Raw genomic sequence first — 26,758 nt, 5'->3', positions numbered from 1 at the left:
CATCTGTAGTGTTTTTGCTGGAGACAAAGTAAAACAATTAAGTGCTACAGCTAAACCACACAGTATACATAGGAGATGATGATCTTAATCTGTACATTGAAGTCACTGTTCCCTCTAAGCTGTGCGGGTGTACAGCCGCGCAGTAATTGAAATGTTCCTACACACATAGCATTTGTTGCCGCACAGCCAGAATTTTCTTTTATATGTTATTATAATGTTACTATAACTTTGAAATTATGCTAATATAATTGTGAATACCTTGTAATTATGTGTTCATGGATATAGTCCATAAAATTTCTAAACAATAAATGTACCACAACCTTTACTTTGAAACATTTTGGAGCTTCATCGCATTTACATTATCAGTGCTCTGAGTTAAAATACTGTTACAAATTGTAACAATAAACACAGAATGGAAGTTGGGAGCTCAACTGCTGACCCGCTGAACACCGACACTAAGTTTAAAAGTTTACGAATGTGGAAGATCTTCTTTGTTGCACTGCATTTCATTATACCCTTCAATTAGGAAAATCAAATTTGTGATTTTTCAATTTTCTTTCTAAATATTCATAGGATGCATAATTACAAAAAATATCATTTAAAGTGCTGCACAGTTTTCAGGTGCTGTAAAAATTTTCTCCTCAGAGCAATAGTTAGAGCATGCAGGTGTAAAGGAAAATTAGAGGGAACGTTGACAGAATTCAGATGTAAGAGCTTGTAAATAATTATTCATTTATGACTTCACTGATTTCTTTATGGACTGTTTTGTTTTTTGTGTGTATAAAGATGCTCCTTGGATCAAAAGTCGATAAATGATTCACCACCTTACTACTTGTCACAATTTGGGCTTTATTAAATTGTTATGCATCTCATATAGGCACTGACAACTAAGCAGCTCTGCACTGCAAAATTAAGCATCATTCTCCCTAATCCAGTTGGCACAATGGGACACAATTGGTAGTGCATCTGTCTCATGGTTACAAGAGGCTCTATTTGATCAAGTCTTTGGAAAGCTGTCTCTGTGAAACTTGCATGTTCTTTTCAAGACCACATGGTTTACTCTTGCTGCTCTGGTTTCCTCTCACATCTGCCAGACATGCTTGCAGGTTAATTGGAAAAGTAGAAGTAATAAGAATGGAGCTGATGGACATGTGTGAAAGAATAAATTGTGGGGTTACAGAGAAGTAAGGAAACAATGGGGTTGCTCTGCTGAGGCTATCGCAAGCTATATCACAGCACTCACGGTAGGAAATAATAATCAATAATCTACTATTGTCTTGTAAATTTCAAGGTCCGAAATATTATATAATTTCTTATCTCACTTACTAATCAGTGTTTTCAAAGCACGATACATGTCCTTGAGGGGAACAGAACAAGTCAAGGGCTTGAGCCAGCTCCTCAATTCAATTTTCATGTTAAATCCATTTTCTTCATTTGGTTCCATAGCCTTTTATACTCTAACCCAGGGGCTCACAGACCCCATGGTTAATGGCAGGGGGCCATGGCATTAAAAAGATTGGGAACTCCTGCTCTAGCCTAACTAAAATCTTCTCCAATCTCAGTTTTGCAATGTTCAGTTGATTGAACCCAAATGGAGGGAGAATTCCAACAGCTAAACTACAAAGTAGATTTAAACGAATGCCCCAGGACCCTGTAGCATCATCTACTTCAAACATTTTTAATGATCCCTCATGATATGCAAGGATCTCTCCTGGGACTATATTTAAAATACTATCATCATTATTTTCATAGAATCACACTTGAAACCTTTCTCCTTATTTCTATGGTGCTCACATTTCTGACCTGGAGTGTAATGTGAACAACTTCTGAGTTTTAAAATTCTTTAAGAATCAACAGCAGTCAAATAGATTAAAGTTGGAGAGGAGTGTAAATAATTAACAAAACAATGAGGAGACATCATACTTGAGTAATTCCTTCAAGAATTGTTTCATTTAACTCCTGATAGTCAAGAGATCAAAACCATATGGGCTTTAGTGAGTTTATCAATTTTCTGTTCCTAAAACTTCTAGTTTTTTTACTTGGTTTTGAGAATCTCATGCTTGATGCTCATGTTTGGGCAACTGGTGGAAAAATATGAGATTTGGGAGGACACTGCCAATCAATGAAATACACACTGCAAAATGCCTTCAAACTGAGGCTAAGAAGTGATCAAATGGATTCATTTAAAGTTAAGAAATGGAACTGAATACAGAGACACACTCATTTCTGGCAGCTAATTGGCAACTGTGTTGGATGCAGACCAAATGAGATTTGAGATTTATGGCAAAAGTGATGAGATGACGATTCTATTTCCATCTTCAAATCTCTATTTTTCCCATTCAGGGTTCTTTTGAAGAACCTGATCTGGAGTTACACACCGACAACAGTTCTTTGCAGGAATGGGACCTGCTCTTGGGGTTTCACAACTGGCTGTTGCTCGGCACACCAAGGGCTCGACCTAAGAGTTCCGCTCGCCTTCAGAGGACCGAGTTTTCCTGGCTCTGGAGATGGGGGAGTTGGAGGTCAGTGTCCTGGGAGGTGGAAGATCCAAGGCTGTGTGCCCAGAGACACAAAATCTTTGGGCAGAGCTCAGAAAAAGCAACGCAACTGACTTTTAACATTGTAAACCAGTGAGTTGTTATGTCTCCCCTCTTGCTGTGAAACGGAGACATCTCTTTCTGAGAGGGAGAGAGAGGGGGGGGAAGAGGGGGGGGAAGAGGGGGGGAAGAGGGGGGAAGAGGGGGGGGAAAGAGGGGGGGGAAAGAGAGGGGGAAGAGGGGGGAAAGAGAGGGGGGAAGAGAGGGGGGAAGAGAGGGGGGAAGAGAGGGGGGAAGAGAGGGGGGAAGAGAGGGGGGAAGAGAGGGGGGAAGAGAGGGGGGAAGAGAGGGGGGAAGAGAGGGGGGAAGAGAGGGGGGAAGAGAGGGGGGAAGAGGGGGGAAGAGGGGGGAAGAGGGGGAAGAGGGGGAAGAGGGGGAAGAGGGGGAAGAGGGGGAAGAGGGGGAAGAGGGGGAAGAGGGGGGAAGAGGGGGGAAGAGGGGGGAAGAGGGGGGAAGAGGGGGGAAGAGGGGGGGGAAGAGATGGGGGAAGAGATGGGGGAAGGGGGGAAGAAAGAGAGAGAGAGAGAGAGAGAGAAAGATATATATGTATGTCAAATGCCGGGTAAACAATGTAGTCTTTAGGGTAACTGCAAGTCTGTGTCTTTGCTGTTGCCCTGCTCACACTTGAGTGCTCGGTGACGGGTGCCTGTGCTTTTCTTTGCTTGCTGTGCTTACGCATGGGAGGGAGGGGAGCTGGGTGGGGGGACTTTGGAGTTCTAACATTTAATTCTCATTCATTCTTTGGGGGCATTCCTCTGTTTTTCCTGGATGGTTGCAAGGAAAAAGCATTTCAGGATGTACATTGTATACAGTCCTCTGACATTAAATGTACATTTGAAACACTCATGCAGCAGATTGTCACAGACTGCAAGTCACTAAAGGAGAGTGTGAATGTAACAAAGAATGCTCCACAGGCAGATTATTAAAAAAATCATTAAAGAGATTAGAAGGCAGACATCCAATGGTAGTAATTTTTAGATTACTCCCTGGGTTGTGCGCCAGTGAGTGTTTAGATGTGAGAAGTTTGAGTTCAAATCCAGCCAGCTCCTTGCACACTTTCCATCCGTGCTGTGTCGAGCTAGCAACTCAACCTCATTTTTAAAAAAAAGACAAATGCTACGGAAACAGCAATAATACCTGCCTGATGCGCCACGTGGCACGAAAATGAACAACTTATTGCCTTTGAATTGAGTGACTTGGAGAGCCACACAAGGGGGTATTTAAGAATCAACCACATTGAGCCAGATGTTGCACATGGGCCAAGCTGGATAAGGCTGTCACATTACCTCCCAAAGCAAATAAGGGAAACAATTGGGATTTTAAAAATTCTTCTAGTTTTGTAGATTCGTCTTTTTTTAAAAATATTCCAGATTATTAACTGAATTTAGATTGCACAGTTGCCATAGTGGGATTTGAACCAGGGTCTCCGATTCTCAATATAAGCATCTGTATTACCAGCCTGGCAATTAGCCAACTGTGAAGAACATATGGGATCCTGGGCTTTATAAATGCAAGCAGAGTACAAGAGAAACAAAGTCAGTGAGAACCTTTAGAAAATTGTTTGATCAGAACCGAAGCTGCACCCACAACCTTCTGAACTGGCAATTATGTTCAGTTTGTGCAATTTACCAGATGCAAGGAACTTAAGCAGACAGAGAAATCGCTACAACATCCTCTTAATGCTTCGAAATTCCTCAATGTGTGTAAAAGTAATCATGAACCGACAATCCAAAGACCACAAATGGGAATGTTTTATTTTAATGTAACCTAATCTTCAAAAAAAAAAAAGGTTATAAGATCAGAGCTTTTATAAACATGGAATAAAAAAATAAAATGAGAAGTACATTTGGCTTCAGAAGCATTCTGACGTGAAACAATTAATGTAAAGTAAGTGCAAACACAATAATGTGATCATCTTCTGGTTGCAGCAACTTAACATCCATCAATCTGACATTAAGACTCTGCAGATAATAACAACATAATTAGAGAAAGAAACCCATATAGCCCTGCTCATCTGGAGGTCCTTTTTTTGGCTGCCTTTAAACGTTGCAGGACTTAAGATTCAGAAACTGTTTTCAGTGGTTGTGAACGTCAGTTAATTAATAAAACCTCAATTTTATCATCACTTAATTCCAGTCTTCTATGCTATTGGAGATGGAGGGGAAGGTGGGTGATCAGTGGGAGATGGTGCTACACTTAGATAATCCAAGGCTGTGTTGTGCCTTTAGGTGTTAAATTTTTGAGGATCGAGGGAATTAGAGGATCATGTGGAATTTGGTGCTGGGCAGACAGCCCAATTTAAACTTCTCAAAAGGGTATTAAAAATAAAAGTTGTTCTCTGGCTCAGAAATTAAGTTGCGATTCACCCAAATGACAGCCTAGGTTCCAATTTGGACACTGATATTCTATATTGTTCTAATAGTGGGGGAAAAAAGAACTGCTTTATAATAAACAGATGTATCATCTGGGTCTAACTACTAACTGGGTGATATTTTGCTTCTTGTAGAATGTCCCAAGCTCATCACAAAGCATTTCTGAAACACAAAAATGCAAGTAGGGCTGCTACGGTGATTTTACACACCCAGGGTACAGGTCCCGGTCCATCAAGTGTGAATCAAAATGATGAAAACTTAAGGTGACAGTAGAGGCAGGTTAAGTGCAATGAACACACTGAAAACAAAAACTAAGACTTGTAATAAAAACTTCAGATGTCCCAAATTACTTTTTTTTTAATCTTACAAATAATTAAAACTCTTAAAAGACAAAAACAATTACAGAATTTAAAGAAAAGGGAATTAAGAACAATAGCCTCTGACTGGAGGCTGAGAATTAAGAGTTTTTTTCCCTTTCATTTCATGATCCAGAACTCTAGGGTTCCCTTTGTGTGGTTTAACCCTTCATAAGTACAGTACACTTCTCAAGTTTAACAACATGGTATTGCTTTTCCACGTACAGAAAACAATGAAGGATAACTGTGCCCTCAATACACATGCAGATGTAATTTCCCTTAATTGAGAAGTCTCTGTAGGCCAAAGCGCACACAGCAAAAGTGTGGCAGTTCTGGCCAGCTCACTAGCTTCTACATAATTTTGCACAATATTTCAACCAGCAACTCCCACTTCTCACCAATTCTAGCAATTTTAATTATATTCTTCAGCACACCAATTGTCTTAATATCCCTTCTTTTCCCTGGGCTATTGCATTCATGGCAAAAGACAACTCTGTTACATTTATACCTACTTCAAAAAATAATTAACGGCTTCATTGGAGGACTTGTTACATCTTTTCCAATACAATTTTGCTTTCAGATCTGCCACTCACTGATCACCATCAAGCCGACAACTTTTGATGTAGTGGCGTCATGCAAGACATCACTTACATGGATTGTGTTATAACTTGAGATGTGCAGCTCCCCAAATTGTGTTACCATGGAAATAAGAGCAACTGTGACACGACAAGGCTCAGAGTGAACCAGTTAATAACTGCAACAGATTCCTCCCACGAGGATTATGAGAGATACTGAAATGGAACAAACTGCGGATACTGATAAACGAGTTCCTTCAACCAACCATGCAAAGATCCTAACCTTGCTCCATTCAGCTGGAAACTGTATTACTGCATTTTCCGCTCTGCAACTTTTAAAACCAAACTTCCAAGTCTGTGCGCAGGAACAGATTTATCTGAATCACAACATCTAGTTAATCTGCAGATTTAGTGTTTAAACAAAATGCCAAAAAGATCACTCACCTATCTCTGAATAAATCCATTAGTAAGTTCCTCTATTTTCTGTCTAGTTAGTGTTTCTTATTTGTGCCTCTCCCAGACTTGTCCTTTTGATATTGATTTAACATGAGAAAATTGCAGTCAACTAATTTGCCACACTCCATAAAATGCTTAGCCAACTGTCCTCACTGCAACATTCTCTGATGTCTGGAGGTCCACTTAATCTCATAAAACAAACTACGTCCTTTCACTGCTGCCCATTTCACTCGAGTACAAGCAACTTTAATTAGTTCCACAATTAACAAACTCAGCCACAGACTGAACAGACAAGTAATGCTGCAAACTAAAACTAAAACCCGGGGAGCTAAACCCTCCCTTCAGTGGCTATTCGCTTATCCACTCTGGCAGGTGGAGGTGGAGAAGACTGGCACCAGAGGATGTCCTGCCTTTTCAGAGGGCCCCGAAAATCACCGTCATTGCAATGTGGGGCAGAAGCATCTGGAATGTTGCACCATGAGGGAGAGAATCATATGGTCATGTTGTGGTGTCGTAGCTTCATCAATAGAAAATCGTGGCTCAAATTATGTCGTGTGATGATTCCGACAATCTAAACCAAAGGAAAAATAAAAATAGATTCTGGTGAGATTTCTAACTGCTGAAGCGCACACAGCAAAGTTGTAGAATCCCTGTCCCCAACTCACCTCTCCTACAGCATTGATGACTGGGAGGTGCCTCAATCCCATGGTACGGAATAGGTTGAATACTTGAGACACGTGTGTGTTTGGCGAGACTGTATATGGGCAAGGATTCATGTAAGGTGTGATATCCTATTGCAGAGACAAGACAAACAAACAGTTCAATAAATAGAAGCATACCTGACAGTCAGGGACAGCCAGTTGTAAAGTTATCATCCTGTACATTACTAGCACAGGCACAAAAAGCTGCTGCTCTTTCTAAGCAAACACGAGGAAATCTGCAGATGTTGGAAATCCAAGCGACACACACAAAATGCTGGTGGAACACAGCAGGCCAGACAGCATCTATAGGGAGAAGTACTGTCAACATTTCGGGCCAAGACCCTTCGTCAGGAACGTCGACAGTGCTTCTCCCTATAGATGCTGCCTGGCCTGCTGTGTTCCACCAGCATTTTGTGTGTGTTGCTCTTTCTAAGAATGTTTTAACAGTCATCCTTTGACCTCTAAGAATGAATATTAATCAAAGTAGCTCAAGAGAGTGCCCCCTTGCCTGAGCTTAGAAGAGCAAGAGATCTGGGAATTAAGCATTAAAGTAATTTAAGGATTAGTCATGATCTCACTGAACAGCTACAATTATTCAAGAGGCCCATTGATGTGTTCAGGCACCTCCCCCACATCTTCCCTGTAACTTATGAATCGGAAAGTTACAAGTTCAAGCTTTATTCAAGACATCCAAACACACTTTGTAGGCCAATACCTATAGTGCAATCCAGGGAGCATGCATAGCAGTTACAGAGAATGTTTTTATTTCAGTGGAATTTGGGAATACAAATACATAATTCTTTGAAAGCGGATTCACAGGTAGGTAGGTAAAGACAGCTTTTGGCACATCGGCTTTCATAAATCAAAGTATTTAGTATGGGAGTTGGGATGTAATGTTGAAGCTGTATAAAATATTGGTAAGGCCTAATTTGGATTATTGTGCGCAATTCCAGTAACCTGTCTGTAATAAAGATATCAATAAACTTGAAAGAGTGCAGAGAAATTTACTAGCAATCTGCAACGACTTGAGGATTTGATGTATAGGGGAAGACTGAATAGGTTTGGACTCGTTTCCACGGATGCTGCCCAACCTGCTGAGTTCCTCCAGCTTGTTGTACGTGTTGATTTGACCACAGCATCTGCAGTGCACTTTGTGTTTACTTTAGGTTAGGACTTTATTCCTTACAGCGTAGGAGAATGAGGGGAGATTTGATAGAGATATACAACAGTATGAGGGGTATAGATAGGGTAAATTCAACCAGGATTTTTCCACCAAGGTTGGATAAGACTAGAACTAGAGGTCATGGGTTAAGGGTGAAAGGTGAAATGTTTAAGGGGAACATGAGGGGGAACTTCTTCAGAGTGGCGCGAGTATATAACAAGCTGCCAGTGGAAGTGCTCGATGCAGGTTTAATTTCAACATTTAAGCGATATAGGTACATGGATGAGCGGGTATGAAGGGTTGTGGTCCAGGTTCAGATCAATGGGACTGGGCGTATTAATAGTTTGGCCCAGACTGGATGGGTTGAAGGGTCCCTTTCTGTGGCGTAGTGCTCGATGACTATGTTAAAATGATGGCATTGCTTCAACAATCGCAATGAGAAACCCAACGTCTCAGGTTGTGAAGGTTTTACACGAATGCAGATCATTCAAGCTCCTCCTGTATATCAGCACCAGTGTTGGTTTGAAGTGACTGAAGTAGTCACGAAACAACTACAGCTACTAGCGCCAATGGTGTCCTACCTACTCAGGTCACAAGGAGTATTAAAACTTCAAGTAGTGTTTGCACAATTTAAGCAGGGACTGAAAAACACAACACAACACAGGATTTGGGCTAATCCCTGCTCCTGAATAAGCAAATCAGCCCTATCAATGCAGACTCGGTCTCAGAGAAAAGGCCACATCCAGAGCTCTTTGGTATTACTACGCAGACTGCATCTGAACACAGCAAGCGCAGAGGCATTCCTACGAACACCAGGCATCATTCACACACCACAGATCACCATTCCCAAGGGTTTATCTCCATTCTCTTTTGCAACATGCTGGTTTTGCTTGGATCTATCTTTCTACAACATCTCATCCAACCCATTTCCATCTTGTCAGACTGCATGTCTCATGACCCATCTTTGTCCAGCCAGAACTTAGGATGGGCTCCATCACTTGACTACTTTTCCTATTGTTGATCAAACCACCCCTTCTTCCAGCTCCCTCTACAAGACCACAACTACTCCCAGCAACATATTCTGGCTGAATCTAGATCAACGCAGGTCAGCTTTAAACTTCACAACCCTCTACCTCTGCAACACTGCCCTGTTCATTTCAGCTTCTCTCCTAAAACAAAGAACGTCTTTGCCATCTTCAGCTTCAACCACCCTAATACCTTCTGAGCCGGCACTTTCCATAAATTGGAAGGAAAGGTAAATAAATTTCTAAACTATGTTCAAGACTCCCTACTGAAGTAGGAACAACTAATAGGGAACAGACCAAGGCAGAGAAAGTGGGAACATAGATGGTTTCAATCTGCCTGAGCACTTTACACATTGATGGATCTAAGGGAACAGGGGGTATGGGGGAGGTTTTTAATATCATTGATGGATGTGAGAAGCTAAATATTAACTTCACATGTATTTCAAATAGTGTGGAAATTAGTCACTAACAGTGGGATTTAGTCAGATCTGGCAATGATTAACTAAACCAATATAAATATTCAAATAACTAAAATGTACAAGTAACTGAACTGAGCACACATTGACCAACACACCTTATGAAGCAACTAATCTAATTATGCTGAATTAAAGCAAGTGTTTTAATGTCACTTTCATATAAGCTAGCAAAAGTGAGAATAACAAGAACCCACAGCAAAGTGGTAGAGAATAGGGAAGAAAGCAGCTATTATCTTTTTATTATTACATTTTATTACTGATACAAGCAAGCTCCTGGCATTGCTGCATGAAGTAAACCTTCCAGGACATGGGCAGATGCAGGTCACTACTTTATTTTGGAACTCCAACACAAACAAGCACTTACCACAATCATACGCGGATTGAGGAGGGTCAGATCGAGGTCATGAACATCAGGGTACCGTGGATAATCTTCAGTCATCTCAGAGTACGATAACCGTGGTTGTGTTGAACTCTGAAAGGCGGAGAGAGGAAGATTGAGACAGTGACCAAGCAAATGAGTAAAGGAGAAGACTAAAACATTTAATTAGAGATGAAAAGGGCTTTTTGTATATGTTTTAGTCATCTTACTAGAACAAATCTCATTTCTACACTTGCTGCAGATATAAAGGCACGACACTGCATTTCTTTTCCCTTAATTGCTAGAGATAGTTCTGTATAAATTGCTCAAGAGATGGGTCCAAAATTTACCTGTTTTCTCATTTATTGCTGACTGCTTGTAGTGCATTGGCTTATTTCTGACTTTTAAGTTCCAAGTGCTAAACTACTTTATCCTCTTGGTTTACTTTGTAGATTACTCTCTCCGAGGCACAAAACATTTCATACAGACCTGTGACCCCAGGAATGAGGCTTCATTTCATCGGCCCTAGGAGAACACTGCACCATTTAATCAATTCACCTTCCATTTTATTCTGTGCCGTACAGTTAAACATTGCGCATTCTGCTTGCTACTCTACACTTGGATTTTATTTTTTATTATTTCAGTACCACTCATGGAGTCTGCGGTCTTCAGGCATTTTCTTGCACTTTTTTTTATTTTAGAGATAGAACACGGTAACAAGCCATTCTGGCCCAAGAAGCGAGCTCCACACAATTACAACTATGTGGCCAATTAGCCCACTAACCTGTATGTCTTTGGAATGTGCAAGGACCCAGAGGAAACCCACACGGTCGCGGGAGAACGTACAAACTCCTTACAGATAGTGGCAGGAACTGAACCCTGTTCACTGGCACTGCAATAGAATTAGGCTAACTGCTACGCTACTGAGCTGCCCATTTAAAGGGTTAATGTTAACTGCATGCTTAACATTACCCCTTTAAAAATTGTACATTTGCCTTCTCCAGTCAGCATACGATATTGCTCTTTAATGACCATCTTAATACAATTTCAAGGCAAAGCAAAATAACTACCTACTGCATATCTGCATAACTGCATATCAGTCCAATAGTCACTTCTTACTCACAGAGATGTTCCTGTGCACAAAACATTCTATGAAAGTTTGAAATAGTTTTAAATTGTTCATTAAATTTCAAGTTTTATTAAACAGAAAGGCAACATTTTGCCAAACACTTACTGAATGGGTCTCTGGGTAGCACACCCCACGTACTAGCAAGGTAACCAGCTGCGATCTCAGAATAAGGCCATGAAAAGTCAAAGGTCGAAAGCGCTCCTCCATTGTCCAGTCCTCACTAGGAGACTGGTCAGGGTACAGATTTGGATAAGGGGCATGTCTGCACAAACAGGAGGGCTGTCAGTAACTGAGTGAGCACACAAACAAGGTTGAACAGGACAATTACAAACCATCGAAACACATGCTGATAATTGAACTAGATAATGGTTGAAAAGAATGTCACAGGGCAGGGTGTGAAATTATATGATTCATCGCAAACAAAGGAGCGCCAACATTCCAGAAATGTTTCCCTGTATCAAAAATTCCTGGTATGAAATTCCAAAATAGCCCATGGTGTGATCCACAGTCCACTACTTAAAGAATGTTTCTCTTTAGATGGTCATGGACTACCAGTCAGTTCACTTGATGTTAAAACAACATGGCATCACATTAGAGCAAAGGTGAGAGATGTCCACCTAGCACTCAATGCTTCTGCATCCCGCACAGTCAGGGACTGTAGCCCAGTAAAGGAACTAAGCCCTGTGTGCAAAGGCAAGGGTCAATCTCTGGTAGACACTTTACAGCTGACAGGTTCCCCTAAACATCACCAGTGGCCTGCCACTCACCATAATTAAAATGTCGCCCCTCTATAATTTTCTGAAAGAGTTAAAAGATCATATTTGTTTTCAGTTTCCAAGATATATTACAGACATGCACCTCAACAAGAAACTAAGGTCAGTTGTGGAGAGCGCCCTCTTCTTTGTGGTGGCGTGTTGGGGAGGCAGCATTAAGAAGAGGGACGCCTCACGTCTTAATAAGCTGGTAAGGAAGGCGGGCTCTGTCGTGGGCAAAGTACTGGAGAGTATAACATCGGTAGCAGAGCGAAGGGCACTGAGTAGGCTACGGTCAATTATGGAAAACCCTGAACATCCTCTACATAGCACCATCCAGAGACAGAGAAGCAGTTTCAGCGACAGGTTGCTATCGATGCAATGCTCCTCAGACAGGATGAAGAGATCAATACTCCCCAATGCCATTCGGCTTTACAATTCAACCGCCAGGAGTAAGATATGTTAAAGTGCTGGGGTTAGGACTCAATGTATTTAAGTAAACTACTTAAGAACTTTTTAAAAGCTATTATTAATGCTTTTTGAGAGGGTGATTTTAGATGCATATCATATTTTTACTGAGTTAAGTATTGTATGTAATTAGTTTTGCTACAATAAGTGTATGGGACATTGGAAAAAATGTTGAATTTCCCCATGGGGATGAATAAAGTATCTATCTATCTAATTCACCAGGTAGCATAACTCTGTGCACTGAAGGAGTAGTATTGTCCGTGGTTGGCCACTGACCCAGGAATCTACCAATCTACATGCTTAAGTGATTTCATTTGACTACAGTGCGACAGGGCACACCAAAAGAAACGAATGGAAGAATGAGCAACACCAACCTTCGCTCCAGCATTTGCTGCAGAATGTCCTCTCCATCCTCAGCAACCTCGGTGTTCACCAGTTCATCACAGACATTCCTCAGCTCACTCGATGGGTAGGATTTCATCGACTGGCTCCGTTTGTATTGTTCTCCAGCTCGAGTCAGTATACTTGATTTCTGGAATGATGAAATAGACTGTGAGCCTCAACACACACGCACACGCACACACATATGCACACGCACACACACACGCACGCACACATATGCACGCGCACGAAAAAGGAGTAGCCAGAAGTCTATAAACTGCTGATACAGAGACACTACTTGTAATTAACAGCCCTGATCCTTCCATAACGCCCTGTGATGCAGGAATCATAAATTAACCCAAAGACGGAGCAGCGCAGAGGCCAAATCCTCCTGGACCGGTTGAACAACCAGAACCTGGCCAGAGACAGAGGGCTCATCTTGCCGACCTTCTGCATCTCAGTCAGGTGGCAAGTCCTCCAATGGCACTGCGAAGGAAAAAACCTGCTTCCTAATAAAAATGTAACGTCCCTAAACTCTGAAAACATTTAAAAACTATTAACATAAACGCAAATAATATAGAAGAATAAAATTTTGAAAATAATTAAAACACACTAGGAGGTAACTTAAGCCTCTTAATTCAAAAGCGGTGAATACTTATTGAAATGAACAGAATTTTCAATTCTCCTTGTCGCAGGACGGGGGAAGTGATTTCCAGCACAATGCTGGAAAACCCAGTAAGACTGGAAGTGGAGCATTCAACACAGCATTTCACACTTTGCATTAATCTCACATTTTAAAGCGCAAGAAAGAAGCAACATCAAAAAATAATTCCGACCCAGATTAGGAGATATTCAGAACACATTATCGTATGGTGCAGCTTTTAAGAGTTCTTTAGGAATAAATCTTGTGTTTGACTGAAGACTTGGCAGATGACAAGTTACAGAAGACTGGGCATGGCAACTGGTAGACTCATCCTTTGGCCTTTTACCTCTTCTCATCTGCCTATCATTTCCCGCAGGTCCCCTCCTCCTTCCCTTTCTCCTATGGTCCACTCTCCTCTCCCATCAAATTCCTTCTTCTTCAGCCCTTGACCTTTCTCACCCACCTGGCTTCACCTTTCACCTTCCAGCCAGCCTCCTTCCCCTCCCCCACCTTCTTATTCTGGGTTCTTCCCCCTTTCTTTCAGTCCTGAAGTAGGGTCCTGGCCCAAAATGTCGACTGTTTACAGGTGGCCCCTGTTTTTCAAACGTTCGTTTTACGACAGTTCGCTGTTACAAAAGACCTACATTAGTACCTGATTTCGCTAACCAAAGAGGATTATCTCTTTTACGAGAAAAAGACGCCCGCTTTATATGTGTGTTTACCCCGAGAAAGACTACCATGACCATGAAGCCTTGGGCAGTTGTGTGCGCGCATGCGTGTATGTGCATAGGCGCGTATGTGCCGATTTTTTTTCCAAATCGATTTTGGCTCGCTGTCTTCCTGATTTTGATAAGTGAAACTACACCATACATGCAATATTTCTACTTTATATAGGCTGTATATTTAACATGCCATTCCTGCTTTTACTACACGTTCATGTTATTTTAGGTTTTATGTGTTATTTGGTACGATTTGGTAGGTTATTTTTTGGGTCTGGGAATGCTCAAAAATTTTTCCCATATAAATTAATGGTAATTGCTTCTTCGCTTTACGACATTTCAGCTTACAAACGGTTTCATAGGAACGCTCTACCTTCGGATAGCAGGGGAAACCTGTAGTCATTTCCATAGATACTGCCTGACCTGCTGAGCTTCCTCAGCATTTTGTGTGTGTTGCAATTGCCAGACTAATTCAATTCCCCTTCCCCCACCTTCTTGTTTTGGCTTCTGCAGCATTCCATTTTCAGTTCTGCTGAAAGATCTCAGTCCAAAACGGCAACTATTTATACCCTTCCAGAGATGCGGCCTGACTTGCTGAGTTCCTCCAACATCCTGTGTGTCTTAATTAAATTTGGAGCGGTTTAAGAGACCGAGATTAAAGAATCAGTATCTCAATGCTGTGGGAATTTACAGGACCCTGTCAAAATAAAGAAACAAGGATGTGCATGGAAAAATTTAAACACAAACAAGGATAATTTAAATAGTACATGAGCCAATGCAAGCCTGTAAACTGAGGGGTGATGGCTGAACAACAACAGCAAGTGAATTACAAAGGGAATTTATAGTGTTTAACTAGGATCAGACTATTTTGCTTTAATTTCTCTTTGCTTGGGCACTGCAACCCACGCAGCTCTTAAAATCTCTCTAACTTGGCAATGTTTTTGATTCCTATTGCATATAATCAACTCCTTCCTTTCCAAGGTCTTTGAGTGACCCATCTTTGAGATGCCTAAACAAGGAACTGGACCCGCCACAGTTTGCTTACAACTTTTGCAGTCTCACTGGCTCTCCACTCAGCCTTGGACCACCTGGACAGCAGCAAAACTTGCGCCAGGCTGCTGTTTATTGATTACAAATCAGTGTTCAACACTATCATCTGCTCAGTACTAATCGACAATCCTCAAAACCTGGGCCCCTGTGCCTCCCTCTGCAATCGGATCCTTGACCTCATCAGTAGATCAGAGTTTCGGTGGAACGGAAATAATGTCACCTCCTCATTGACAATCAACACCAGTGCACCTCAAGGATGTGTGCTTAGCACCCTGCTCTGTGCTCCTTATAAACACGACAGTGTAGCTAGACACAGCTCAAACGCCATCTGTAAATTTGCTGATGACACAACTGCTGTTGGCAGAATCACAGAGGCGGCGTATAGGAGTGAGATCGATCAGCTGGTTGACCAAGGAACTGATTGTGGACTTCAGGAAGGGGAAGTTGAGGGAAGAGACTCCAGTCCTCATCCTCATCGAGGGGTCAGCAGTGGAAGGGGTGAGCAGTTTCAAGTTCCAATGCGTCAACGTCTCTGAAGATCTATCCTGGACCCAAAATACTGATGTAACTACGAGGAAGGCACGTCAGATGTACATTTCATTCCGAGTTTGAGGAGATTTGATATGTCGTGGAAGACGAGCAAATTTCTACAGATGTACCATGAATAGCATTCTAACTGGCTGCATCACCATCTGGTATGGCGAGGCCACTGCACAGGATCAGGAAAAGTTGCAGAAGGTTGCAAGCTCAGTCAGATCTATCATGGGCACTAGTCTCTCAAGCATTGAGGACATCTTCACAAGGTGATGCCTCAAAAAGGTGGCATCAATCATTAAGGACCATTCCCCCCCCCCCCCTCCCACCGAATCACCCAGGGCATGCTCTCTTCTTATTACCACCATCAGGAGGTAAAGGAGCCGAAGGCACACTCACGTTTGGGAACAGTTTCTTTCCTTCCATCATCACATTTCTGAATGGAAAATGACAACCCATAAACATTACCTCACTACTTTGCTCTCTTTTCACACTATGTTTTTGATTTCTTATTTATATTTCTTAGTTTAATTTGTAATATTTTTATAGACTGCACTGTACTGCCACCAGAAAATGACATATTTTGCGAGATACGTCAGTGAGCTTCTTGGTTACCTTACCCAAAATTCTAAAACTACATTCTCAACCATTAATCTTTGAATTTCTCTCACTGCTGTTCCTGTTGAAGTAATGTGCACTGAGATGTTCTAATATGCCGTAGACATTCAAAGAAAAATAAAGGTATTTTAGATTTGCATTTATCCAGTGGCTACAGTTTTAAATCCAGTCACATTATACAAGCAACAGGTAAACACCTGAAGCCGTGACTCCGCGGCAACACACTTTGCTGCCAAATCAAATGATTCCAGGGAGTTTGGTGCACTACCCACATCAACTCTCCCAGCGTAGTACCGATATGCTCTCCTTCAGCTAAGCTGTCTCAAGTAGACAAAAAATTCCAAAACCACTATTTAATGTAGGGGGATGTCTTCCTTGTGCTCGCCCCAATATTTATTCCTCAACCAGTGTTGGATGGAGCAAACCTGTCCACCACAGCAATCAAAGCTATAATGTAAGGAATGCATTTCAAAACTACTTAATAGAGTATTGAGTATTTTGTGATATTGAGACCATGAAAGACGTTATATTAAAACTTCCTTTTCCCGATATCCAACATGTAACCTTCCAATCCAAGCGGCCTGCGGTGCAGAGTTCGAATCTAGCTCCTTGCACATTTTCCATCTGTGCTGGGTTGAGCATCGACCTAGCAACTTGGCCTCGTAAAACAAAAGGACAAATGCTAAAGAAACGACAAAAAAACTGACACCCGATAAGCCACAAGACGGGAAATGGAACAACCGCCTTCCAATCCACACAGACTGTGATCTCCTGATGTGGAAATCAAGGATCCATGATGTCTTATGATCGGCTGAGTACAAGTCCATGGGCTGCTTTTAAAAATACAATGTAATATTCAAGATCCCAGCAGGCCTTACAACACAACGTCATTCAGATCAAAGAGTCTGCTTCAAAGAGTATTTGTTTGAAACCACAATTTGTTTTTGATAAGGATTTGCATAGATTGCTGCTGTAGGAAGATATTAAATTATGAAAAAGATCAGGTCACTTTGTGGAGCATGTAAATATATATTAAATAACTAAATAATGCATAATGAACACACAAATGGATAAAACAAAGAGCATGCTTCGAACAACAGACAGAAAGCTGGGTTGGTATATGATTTCTTGTGGGGGGGAGGGTTTTGGGCACGTTACTCAATATAAATCACCAAAGGGATGTACTTTTGCGATAGATGGCAAGGGCACTGAAAGTCACTGAGAAAAGGGGTTGGAAAAGAGAAAAAACCTGACAATTATATCAAAAGATCAGAGAAAATAAAGTACTAGTTGACAAGAGGTCTCAGAACATGCAAGCATTTATTTGTACAAGTGAAATGAACTTCAGGAAAGTGAAAGGTGAGAAAAACTCAGGAGCAATAGATCACTGGCGCACTCTGGTGGCTGCCATCACTAACTGCACAGCATTTAATAACAGGTACAGATTTGGCTCATTCTGCCTTTGTCAGACACAAAAGGTAACCAACCTATTCCTACTTCCACCCACTCCCCTTTCTTTGTAGGCTTATAAATTCCACGCTTTTTAAAAAATAGGAAGATGGCACTAAACGGCGACTCCTTTGCTTGCATCTACAGAAACAGCTTTACTTCTAATCTTCCATATCTCTTTTTTTCCCCCCTTTTCAGGGTGTGGGGGTTTCTTTTGAAGACCCTGACCTGGAGTTACACTCTGACTGCTGTTCTTTGCAGGAATGGGACCCGCCCTCAGGCTCTCACAACCGGCCGCTTTTTGATATCCCAAGGACGCGGCCTGGAGGACGAGTGCAGCTTCAGGGTTCCGGGATTTCGTGGCTCTAGGGACATGCTGATTCTAGGCTGGTGTCCCCGACTGAAGCACTGTGGGAGAACACGAAACATCAGGAGCAGCGGGTTAGCTGACGGGGATTGTGTGCGTGGAGAGCTGCGCCTTTTTGGTACCGACTCTCCAGGCACGGAGCTCGGAAAAAGCATCGCAACAGACTTCTAACATCGTAAATCAGCGAGTTGTTTGTTATGTCTCCCCTGCCGCTGTGCAATGGGGACACCTCTTTTTCCGTTATTAGGGAGAGAGAGAGACTGTGGGATGTCAAATTATCAGGTGAATGAGTAGTTTTCGGCGGAGGGTGCTGATGCTTTTTAGCTGGTGGGGTATTGCCTTGTTGCTGCTTATGTGTGAGGGGGGAATCGGGGGGGTGTTTGTGGTTCTAATGTTTTAACTATCATTCAATTTTTGGGCCACTCCTCTGTTTTTGTGGATGTTGGCGAAAAAGAAGAATTTCAGGCTGTATATTGTATACATTTCTCTGGCATTAAATGCACCTATTGAAAAGTGCTGGAATTACTCCGCAGGTCAGGCTACATCCATACAAGCAGAAATAAGAATTAGTCTTACGGTCAGAACCCTCCATTTCAGCAATTGTAGTTTAGTTTCTTCAAACTTTCATTCATCAAAAATGACTTCTGTTTCTACCATCTTCTGGCGTTAAATTCCAGATAACACCATTTTCTGGTTGAAAAGCATTAGCTTCCTACTAATCCTTTAACCAATTATTCAGTTATTGACTACTCTACTAACGTTTCCTCTAAGGTGTGAGTACACACACATCCTTTGCTACTAGCACACAAAGGAATTTAAACTGCACACAGAAGGTTGTCACCCTCTACCTCGATGGTATGTTAAGTGTATTTCACAATTGTACACAATCAAATTTCCTTTTCTGGTTTCTGATACGGATGGTGTTTACAATGTGGAGTTTGCGATGATTTGTCTGCAGATTTTTGAACTGGCTTATTTATATCATTTTTATTGAAGAAATTATTCAGTGCACACACATTGCAGTCACTGGGCAAAAAAAATTGCACAGCACAAGATTTTTGCGCACGCTGGTCTTTGCAAATTAGAGGCAGCATTGTTGGGGAAAAGGGTGAATATAAAAGTACCACAGCTTTGAGGTGGAGCCATATTCAGCAATTTTTGCCACATCACATCTCTGTACAACTGGTTCAGAAGTTTTATTTAGTGTTAATCAATTCCATTTTCTTTAAGTATGTTAAATCTATCAATTGGTATAGCCAAGACCACTTTTTCACTCCCTTCCCTCCCACCATTGTTACTGCTCTCACTTGTCCATTTCTCCAGTGCTCTCCCGTTCAACTACATACTGACTAAAGCTTTCCAGAATACGTTTTAGGAATTCTGCACCCTCTATGCTTGCCAAGTAAGTTCACACCCAGTCGTGTTTGGGTAGCTTATTTTCCTGGCTTTGTACTTTTAAAAGATAAAATAACACTCATTTTATTTCCCCTTGTTTGACAGTAAGGCAGCAATGGCTCAACTTTCTGGGAATAACTTTGGAGTGGCCCATCCCAAAGAAGCAGCAGCATTCTAAAGGGAGAAAGAGACAACTATAGCTGACAAGGGGATAGGTATTAAAACAAAGGGGAGGGCATATAATATATATAAAAAAGTGGGAAGCTAAAGGATAAAGCAACAGAAGGTACTTAAAAAAGCAATAAGAGCAATGAAGTACAAAGGTAGCCAATAATAAGAGGATACCAAACTTCTTTTCAGATATATAAAGAGTAGCAGAGGAGCAAGTTTGGACATTGGATCACTGGAAATGACACTGGAGAGGTAGAAATGGGAAACAAAAAAAAAAGGCAGACAAACTAAGTATTTTGGGTCAGTCTTTATTGAGAAAGACACCAGCAACTTGCCAGAATTTTGAGCGTGTTAGGGGGCAGAATTAATAGTCACTATTTCTAAGGAGAATGCGTCTGGGGAGCTGAACGGTCTGAAAGTAGACAGGTCATCTGGACCAAAAGGTCTACACTCCAGGGTTCTGAAAGAGGTAGCTGAAGAGACACTGATCTTTTAAAAAAAAAAAATCACTAGATTCTGGAATGTTTCTGGAGGATTGGAAAATCACTAATATCACTCTACCTTTTAAGAATGGAGGGAGGGAAAAGACAGGAAATTATAGGCCAGTTAGCCTGACTTTAGACGTTAGCAAAATTTTAGAGTCCATTATTAAGGATGAGGTTTTGGGATAATTAGAGGCACATGATAAAAGAGGCTGAAGTCAGCATGGGGAAATCTTGCCTGATAAATCTGTTAGAATTCTTTGAGGAAGTAGCTGGCAGAAGAGACGAAGGAGAGTCAATGGATTTTTTTTTACATAGATTTACAGAAGGTATTTGACAAGGTAGATCTAGATGACAAAAATGATGGCTTTGTGACCAAGTTTGCAGATGATACAAAGAAATGTGGAGGGGTAGGTAGTGTTAAGGAAGCAGGCAGCCTGCAGAAGGACTTGGACAGATTAGAATGGGCAAAGAAGTGGCAGATGGTATATGGCATAGGGAGGTGTACGGTCATTGACTTTGGTATAAAGAACTTAGGTGTAGACTATTTTCTAAATGGCAGCAAAGTCAGAAAACAGAGGTGCAAAGAGACTTGAAAGTCCTAGTGCAGGATACCATAGAGGTTAAGTTGCAAGCTAACTTCAAGCAACATATGTGACAACAAGGCTTGGCTTCCAAATGAGCTCAATGCCTTTTATGCTTGCTCTGACCGGAAGAACATTGGGGCACTTTCATGAACTACCACTTCTCTTAAGAGAAGTGTGATCAACGTTGTGATTTCAGTCTCTGAGGCTGACCTGAGAGCATCCTTCAGGAGGGTGTACCCACGGAAAACATTTGGCCCACACGGTGTATCTGGCTGAGTACTGAAGAGCTGAGATATCAACAGCCTGGATTGTTTATTGATACCTTTAACCTCTTGTTTCGGAGTTTTTGCATACAGGTTATTTGTCCATCACTGTCTGCAGTTTTTCATTGATTCTATTATGTTTCTTTATAGGTGATGGCTCTGGGCTTGGGCTCGCTGAAGCTTAGAAGAATGAGGATGATGTTATTGAAACCTACTAAATATTAAAAGGCCTAGATAAAAAGCCTGTGCACTGTTAAACTTTATAAATTGGAAAAGTAATTTAGGAAAGGTCCCCAGATATCATAAAAAGATTGTTTCGAATTTAAGACTGAGCAGCGGATCTTCTCTAAATTTAAATAAGACATAATATCACGTAGCCATTGAAGATGTGTAGGAGGGGTAGACTCCTTCCATTTAAGCAAGATTGCTCTCCTTGCTAAAAGAGAGGTAAAAACTAAAACCTGTAGGTTAGGAGTATTTAAAGTTATATCTTCATTTGCAATAATACCAAACAAGGCAGAAAGGTGATTTGGGTCAAACTGGACCCTAAAAAGTTGTGAGAAGGTATGGAATACTTGCCGCCAAAACTTTTCAATTTTCAAAACTTACCATAGTGCCCATCTCTGGAGCAAATGAAATATAATCCCACTACTTAGCTTTCTGCCAATATCCGTTTGCTTCGAACATCCTACAGAACATGTCACTGTCCAGCGGCACTATTCAAAAGGCTCAGTTATACTCTAACTTGCTGCTAGGGACCATTCTCCACACCATCTGAGATACAAGTGATATCACCTGTCCCATGCCTGGATTTGCTGTGCTGTTATCATACTAATGCAGATTTACCTTAAACTTAATGTTGTTGCTGATGAGGATGTTTCCCTTCATGAACTCCTTCTCATTGCCTCTGTTTTCCGTGACGACAGGGTACGCATGGTGTGCTGTGGTGCGCAGAATACTGACCAAAGATTGGATGCGGGTATGAGGGTAGACATACGTTAGGTTTGGTTCCATGATATCACTGGCTGTTAACCTGGAAATTAACATAAAAGTAATCAAATTTTGGTCTTTTAAATTGGGATGTATTTTACAACGCCTCAATATGTGTCCAGTCCAGAGCCACTACACAGTCTGACCAGTTACAAAATGCCCATTGTGAAAAAGCAAAATTGCTGTTTTGGAAATGAAACTGCAGAGGGATACATACTGAGCCAGCTCCATCATGGGCAGTAGCCTTCCCACCCAAGACATCTTCAAAAAGATGTCGCCTCAAAAAGAAAGCATCCCTCATTAAGGACCCCCACCATCCAGGACATGCCCTCTTCAGGGAAGAGGTACAAGAGCCTGAGGGTCCACACTCAGTGCTTTAGGAACAGCTTCTTCTCGCCTTCAGATTTCTGAATCTCTCAACACTACCTTGCATTCTTTTTGCATATTTTTATCTTATATGCATTTCTTAATGCAACAATTAGTAAAGTTTTTAATGTTTGCACTGTATTGCTGCCACGAAACAAATTTAGTAACATACAGTACATCAGTAGTAATAAACCTGATTCTGATTCAATGTTAGACTCAGGGAGGGAATCCTGCAAAAGATCAAGCATTTGCAATGACTGGAAAAGACTCAAAAACTTCCACTGGCTTTGCTTCTAAATACCCTCAAAGTCTCTATCAGCACATTGAATCAATGAATTACAACAAGTAGATCAGAGAGATTCAGTGAAGACGAATGACTGATTCTCAGAACCAGCAGGTCGGGGCTTTGCTAGATATTGGTGTTGCATGCATCTCTCTCAATTAGACAAACTGTGATTTCAAATCAACCCCAAGCAATTGCTAACTGCCCGGTTGATTATACTGATTAACTATTTGTCAGGAACAGACAGAACATTGCAGGAATCTTAAATGATAAACACCTACTTATCCATTTCAGCCTCAGTCTCCCATTCAAGCAATGGAACACCACGAAGTGCTACATGCAGGTCATAAATTCCTTTATTGAAGAAATCGCCTGTCCACTTTGCCACCTGGAGAAACAGGGAGAGGAACAAAGATGTCAATCTTCGATAACACTCACCTGATGTCAAAAGTTAGAAACACTTGGTACCATACCATGCAGATCAAGTGTAACTGTTTTTCACCATTCCAGTCTCGTGACTTCACAACCCATGAGATTGTTCACATAAGCAGTAGGTCTGGAGACTCTAACCACCAGCAAGCACAGTACAATCAGAATGCATAAAGTTAGAGCTAATTCTAACACACAATATCACTATTCAAGTCTGAACTTAACCCTCAACATTTATACGCAAACATACAAATCAAGAGTATTCCCTCAACCCTGCTCTGCCATTCCATAAGACCCAAGACTGAATGTAACCTCATCCCCACATTGCTTCAGTCTTTCACTCCTTCACACTTAAGAATCCATCTACCTCTTGCCTCAAAAATATTCAAGGACTCTGCTTTCTGTTATGATCCCTTCTTGAGAATCGCAAGATCGCTATTAATTCCGGTCTTGGACCCAGGAAATGAGAGAGAATCCTCAGCAAGACAAAGCAACGGATTTGGCCATTGTTTCTTGGAGACACCTTTGTGGATTGCGGCCCTATGCTACGTGCCAGCTCTCAGGGCAACGTGCACACCCTCGGGCAATGTGGGCTGGGGATTGCATCACCCCACCCTGATTGACATCTACAACCCTGCAAGTCAAGATAAAAGAGGGGCTGCAGGGGGTGTCCCTAGCGACACACCAGAAGGAGACACCATCGCTCATCGCTCCCGTGATAACGGGAAGCTATTCGGAAGCCACGTGTGGTCCGTTTCCCCTGGCCTGGGGAACAGGCGGCTGATAACACCGAAAAGGACTTCGAACTAACAACGGGGAACCCACGTTCCCGATTCAACGGTTTGCGTCCTAAAAGACTGGGCAAGTTTCTTTTCTCACCAAAAATTTCTCTCTCTCTCTCTCCAACAAGTGAAACCCAGCGGTCCCCAAAAGGCTAAAGCCTGCATGAACTGGAGAGACTTTTATATTTCCATCGGACAATATTTTTACCCCTAGACAAAACGATAGAGCTACTTCTTATTGATAATTATTACTATACCCGCGCTTTAGATTGAGTATTGACGACGTATATTATCTGAATGTTTGTATTAACCTTACTTTTGTGCCCCTTTATAAATAAAAACGTTTAAAAATAGTACCATCAGACTTCAACGGACCTCTCTATCTTTGCTGGTAAGTGACCCAGTTACGGGGTTCGTAACATTTCAAAGGCCTTTGAGGAAAAGACCCCCCCAGGGGGGGTGACAACTGTCTAGAATGGACAACCGCTTCTTTGTAAACATTGTCTTCAGATTTTATGTTTCCTACAAACAGAAAGATCCTTGCTATATCCATCCAGTCAAAGCCCCTTATGTTATTAAATATCTTAGTCATTACTTAACTCCTCTAAATTCCAACGGAATCTAATGTTCAAACTTTCCTCGTGAGGTATCTACAAGATTATTAGCCTGCCATTGATTTCCCCCAGCAAGTAGAGAAACTCAATCCCCAACCTTCTCCCATGGACAGACATACCATCAGTGTAACCATGATGGGCAATCCATATGTGATCTCATTGGTTGATTCAATGAGAATGACAGTGAGACTGATGGTCATGCGGACCACACCCCCCAGGAATGCAGCGGCTCCTACGAGAGCAAAAGTTCCAGAATAGATGTGAGACATCCCAATGTACCTGGTGAAGATTAAAAAGAAACTCTTAGAAGTAGTTACATCTAATACATCACGACACCACTCTTCTCCCAAGTGTTTCCCCCAAATACCACTTTTTATCCTTTTCCTCAGGGTGTGAAATATAGAATAGATGTGATGCATGTTTCTTTGCAATATTATAACCAAATGTTTGCCATAACTCATTGCACACCAAACACTTACATTCATTTTGTATGAGCAGCAGTCATCACAGATTTGGAAATTAACTGTACATAACCTGTCCTCGCAACACTCACGTTTTCAGAATGTTTGCCACAAGTCGACCGTAGGCAGCACCGCACAGCAGGGAGGGCACAAAGAGTCCGCTGGGGACAGACAACCCGTATGTCCAACAGGCCAAAATGAAGTAAAGAATGAAGAAAATGCTGAGAGTGACTGGACTGAAGGTCCCTGCAGAAACAAGAACAGTGGAACAACGTACATAAAAGCAAAATCCTTCAGCTAATCTAACATCAGGCACAGTGCATAGCACATCAACTACACCAGTCTTTCATACTGCCAGCAAATACACCCAGATCAGTTGAGCAATTACAGCAATCAACTCGTCTGTGATAACTGTTCTCTTGACTTGTGAGTAATAAAATTGGAGCTGAGAAGTGGAGTGAGTTCCTGTGAAAGAGTACAGAACCAAAGTTCAAAGTAAATTTGTTATCAAAGTATATATACACATCACCATGTTCAACCCTGAGATTCAGTTTCTTGTGGGCAAACTCAGTAACCCTGTAGAATAATAACCACAGCAGAATCAATGGAAAACCGCCCAACTTGGGCATTCAACCAGGGTGCAGAAGACAACAAACTAAGCAAATACAAAAATAAAGAAATAATAAAGAAATAAGCAATAAATATCAAGAACCTGAGATGAAGATGACAATTCAGCTTCTGGATTCAACTATTCAGTCAAATCATTCACATCTCAATTCAATTTACCTACACTGCAACTTGTACACAACAAAAATCAGAATTGGATTTTCAGTTGAATCACATTCCCTGGCACCACCCCACCCCCACCTCCTTTGCAAGGTCAGGGACATTTTCATGGAGCTGGGACATGGAACAGCAGTGGGAGGGGGGAGGGTACTTGATAAGGAAATGGATTGAAGAAGGTTCAATTATCTTGGGACCGAGAGATCAGTAGCAGCAGCACACAGGCACACTGAGGTCTAGGGTCAAGTTGAGCAGGCATTCAGCACATGAAGGCAAAATGAACACAAATTGTATCAGACCAAAACTGCTGTGACTCACCATCTTGGTGGAATAGCTGGAGAATGGCAGTCTCTTGTGGGTTGAAGAACAACGTAGCCATATCATTATAGGTATGATTGCGACAAAAAAACGTTTTGATGCTGGAATTCACACCATCCTCAGATACCTTAAGGAAATTCCATTTAAGTATGTAATAACAGACTGCACAATTACAGAAATAATTCACACGGTGTCAGTAATAGGAACTATTTACATGAAGCAGCAGATCGATTCTAAACTACCCACTTACATCAAAATTTCAATATTCAAAAGCAAAACACTAGAATTCCTACAAATCTGAGATACGAACAGCAGAAAATACTGGTAATCCTACATTGGTATTCTGCATTCTATCCTCATGATATGGTCTCTGTTTACACTGGGAAACCAAACAGACGCTGGATGATTACAAGGGTGATCAAAGCCTTTAAGGTGCCATTAGTCTTAATTCACCATCCTGTTCTGACCTATCTATAGGCTGAGTTCCAAAACCAGTCAAATCAAGCTCAATTAACAAGAAATCACCTTCCGTCCCCTTCACAGTTTCCTTCACTTTTTGTTTCCCTGACCCTTGCCACTCTCTCTGCAACTGAAAACTTATTTCTAAGTTTTCACCTTTCTGATGAAAGTTCATTGAGCCATCGTT

General features: G+C 41.6%; 1 protein-coding gene across 1 annotated transcript in view; it reads right to left on the bottom strand.

Annotated features, from left to right (window-relative positions):
• Positions 1-4,330: 4,330 nt before the first annotated feature.
• clcn6 (chloride channel 6) overlaps positions 4,331-26,758 on the bottom strand; it is a 55,378-nt gene continuing 32,950 nt past the window's right edge. Inside the window, exons 14-23 of the mRNA XM_073031961.1 lie at positions 26,113-26,239; positions 25,104-25,257; positions 24,670-24,829; positions 23,007-23,113; positions 21,933-22,119; positions 12,802-12,959; positions 11,313-11,469; positions 10,085-10,192; positions 7,022-7,147; positions 4,331-6,927 (exon numbers count right to left, since the gene is read on the bottom strand). Coding sequence (XP_072888062.1) covers positions 6,847-6,927; positions 7,022-7,147; positions 10,085-10,192; positions 11,313-11,469; positions 12,802-12,959; positions 21,933-22,119; positions 23,007-23,113; positions 24,670-24,829; positions 25,104-25,257; positions 26,113-26,239 — 1,365 coding nt within the window. The 3' untranslated portion in view covers positions 4,331-6,846. The remainder of the gene's footprint in view (positions 6,928-7,021; positions 7,148-10,084; positions 10,193-11,312; positions 11,470-12,801; positions 12,960-21,932; positions 22,120-23,006; positions 23,114-24,669; positions 24,830-25,103; positions 25,258-26,112; positions 26,240-26,758) is intronic.

The sequence above is a fragment of the Hemitrygon akajei genome, chromosome 29 (assembly GCF_048418815.1).
Source record: "Hemitrygon akajei chromosome 29, sHemAka1.3, whole genome shotgun sequence".
Lineage (NCBI taxonomy): Eukaryota > Metazoa > Chordata > Chondrichthyes > Myliobatiformes > Dasyatidae > Hemitrygon > Hemitrygon akajei.
The sequence above is the reverse complement of the archived record's forward strand: the minus strand, read 5'-3'. Positions and strand labels throughout refer to the sequence as shown.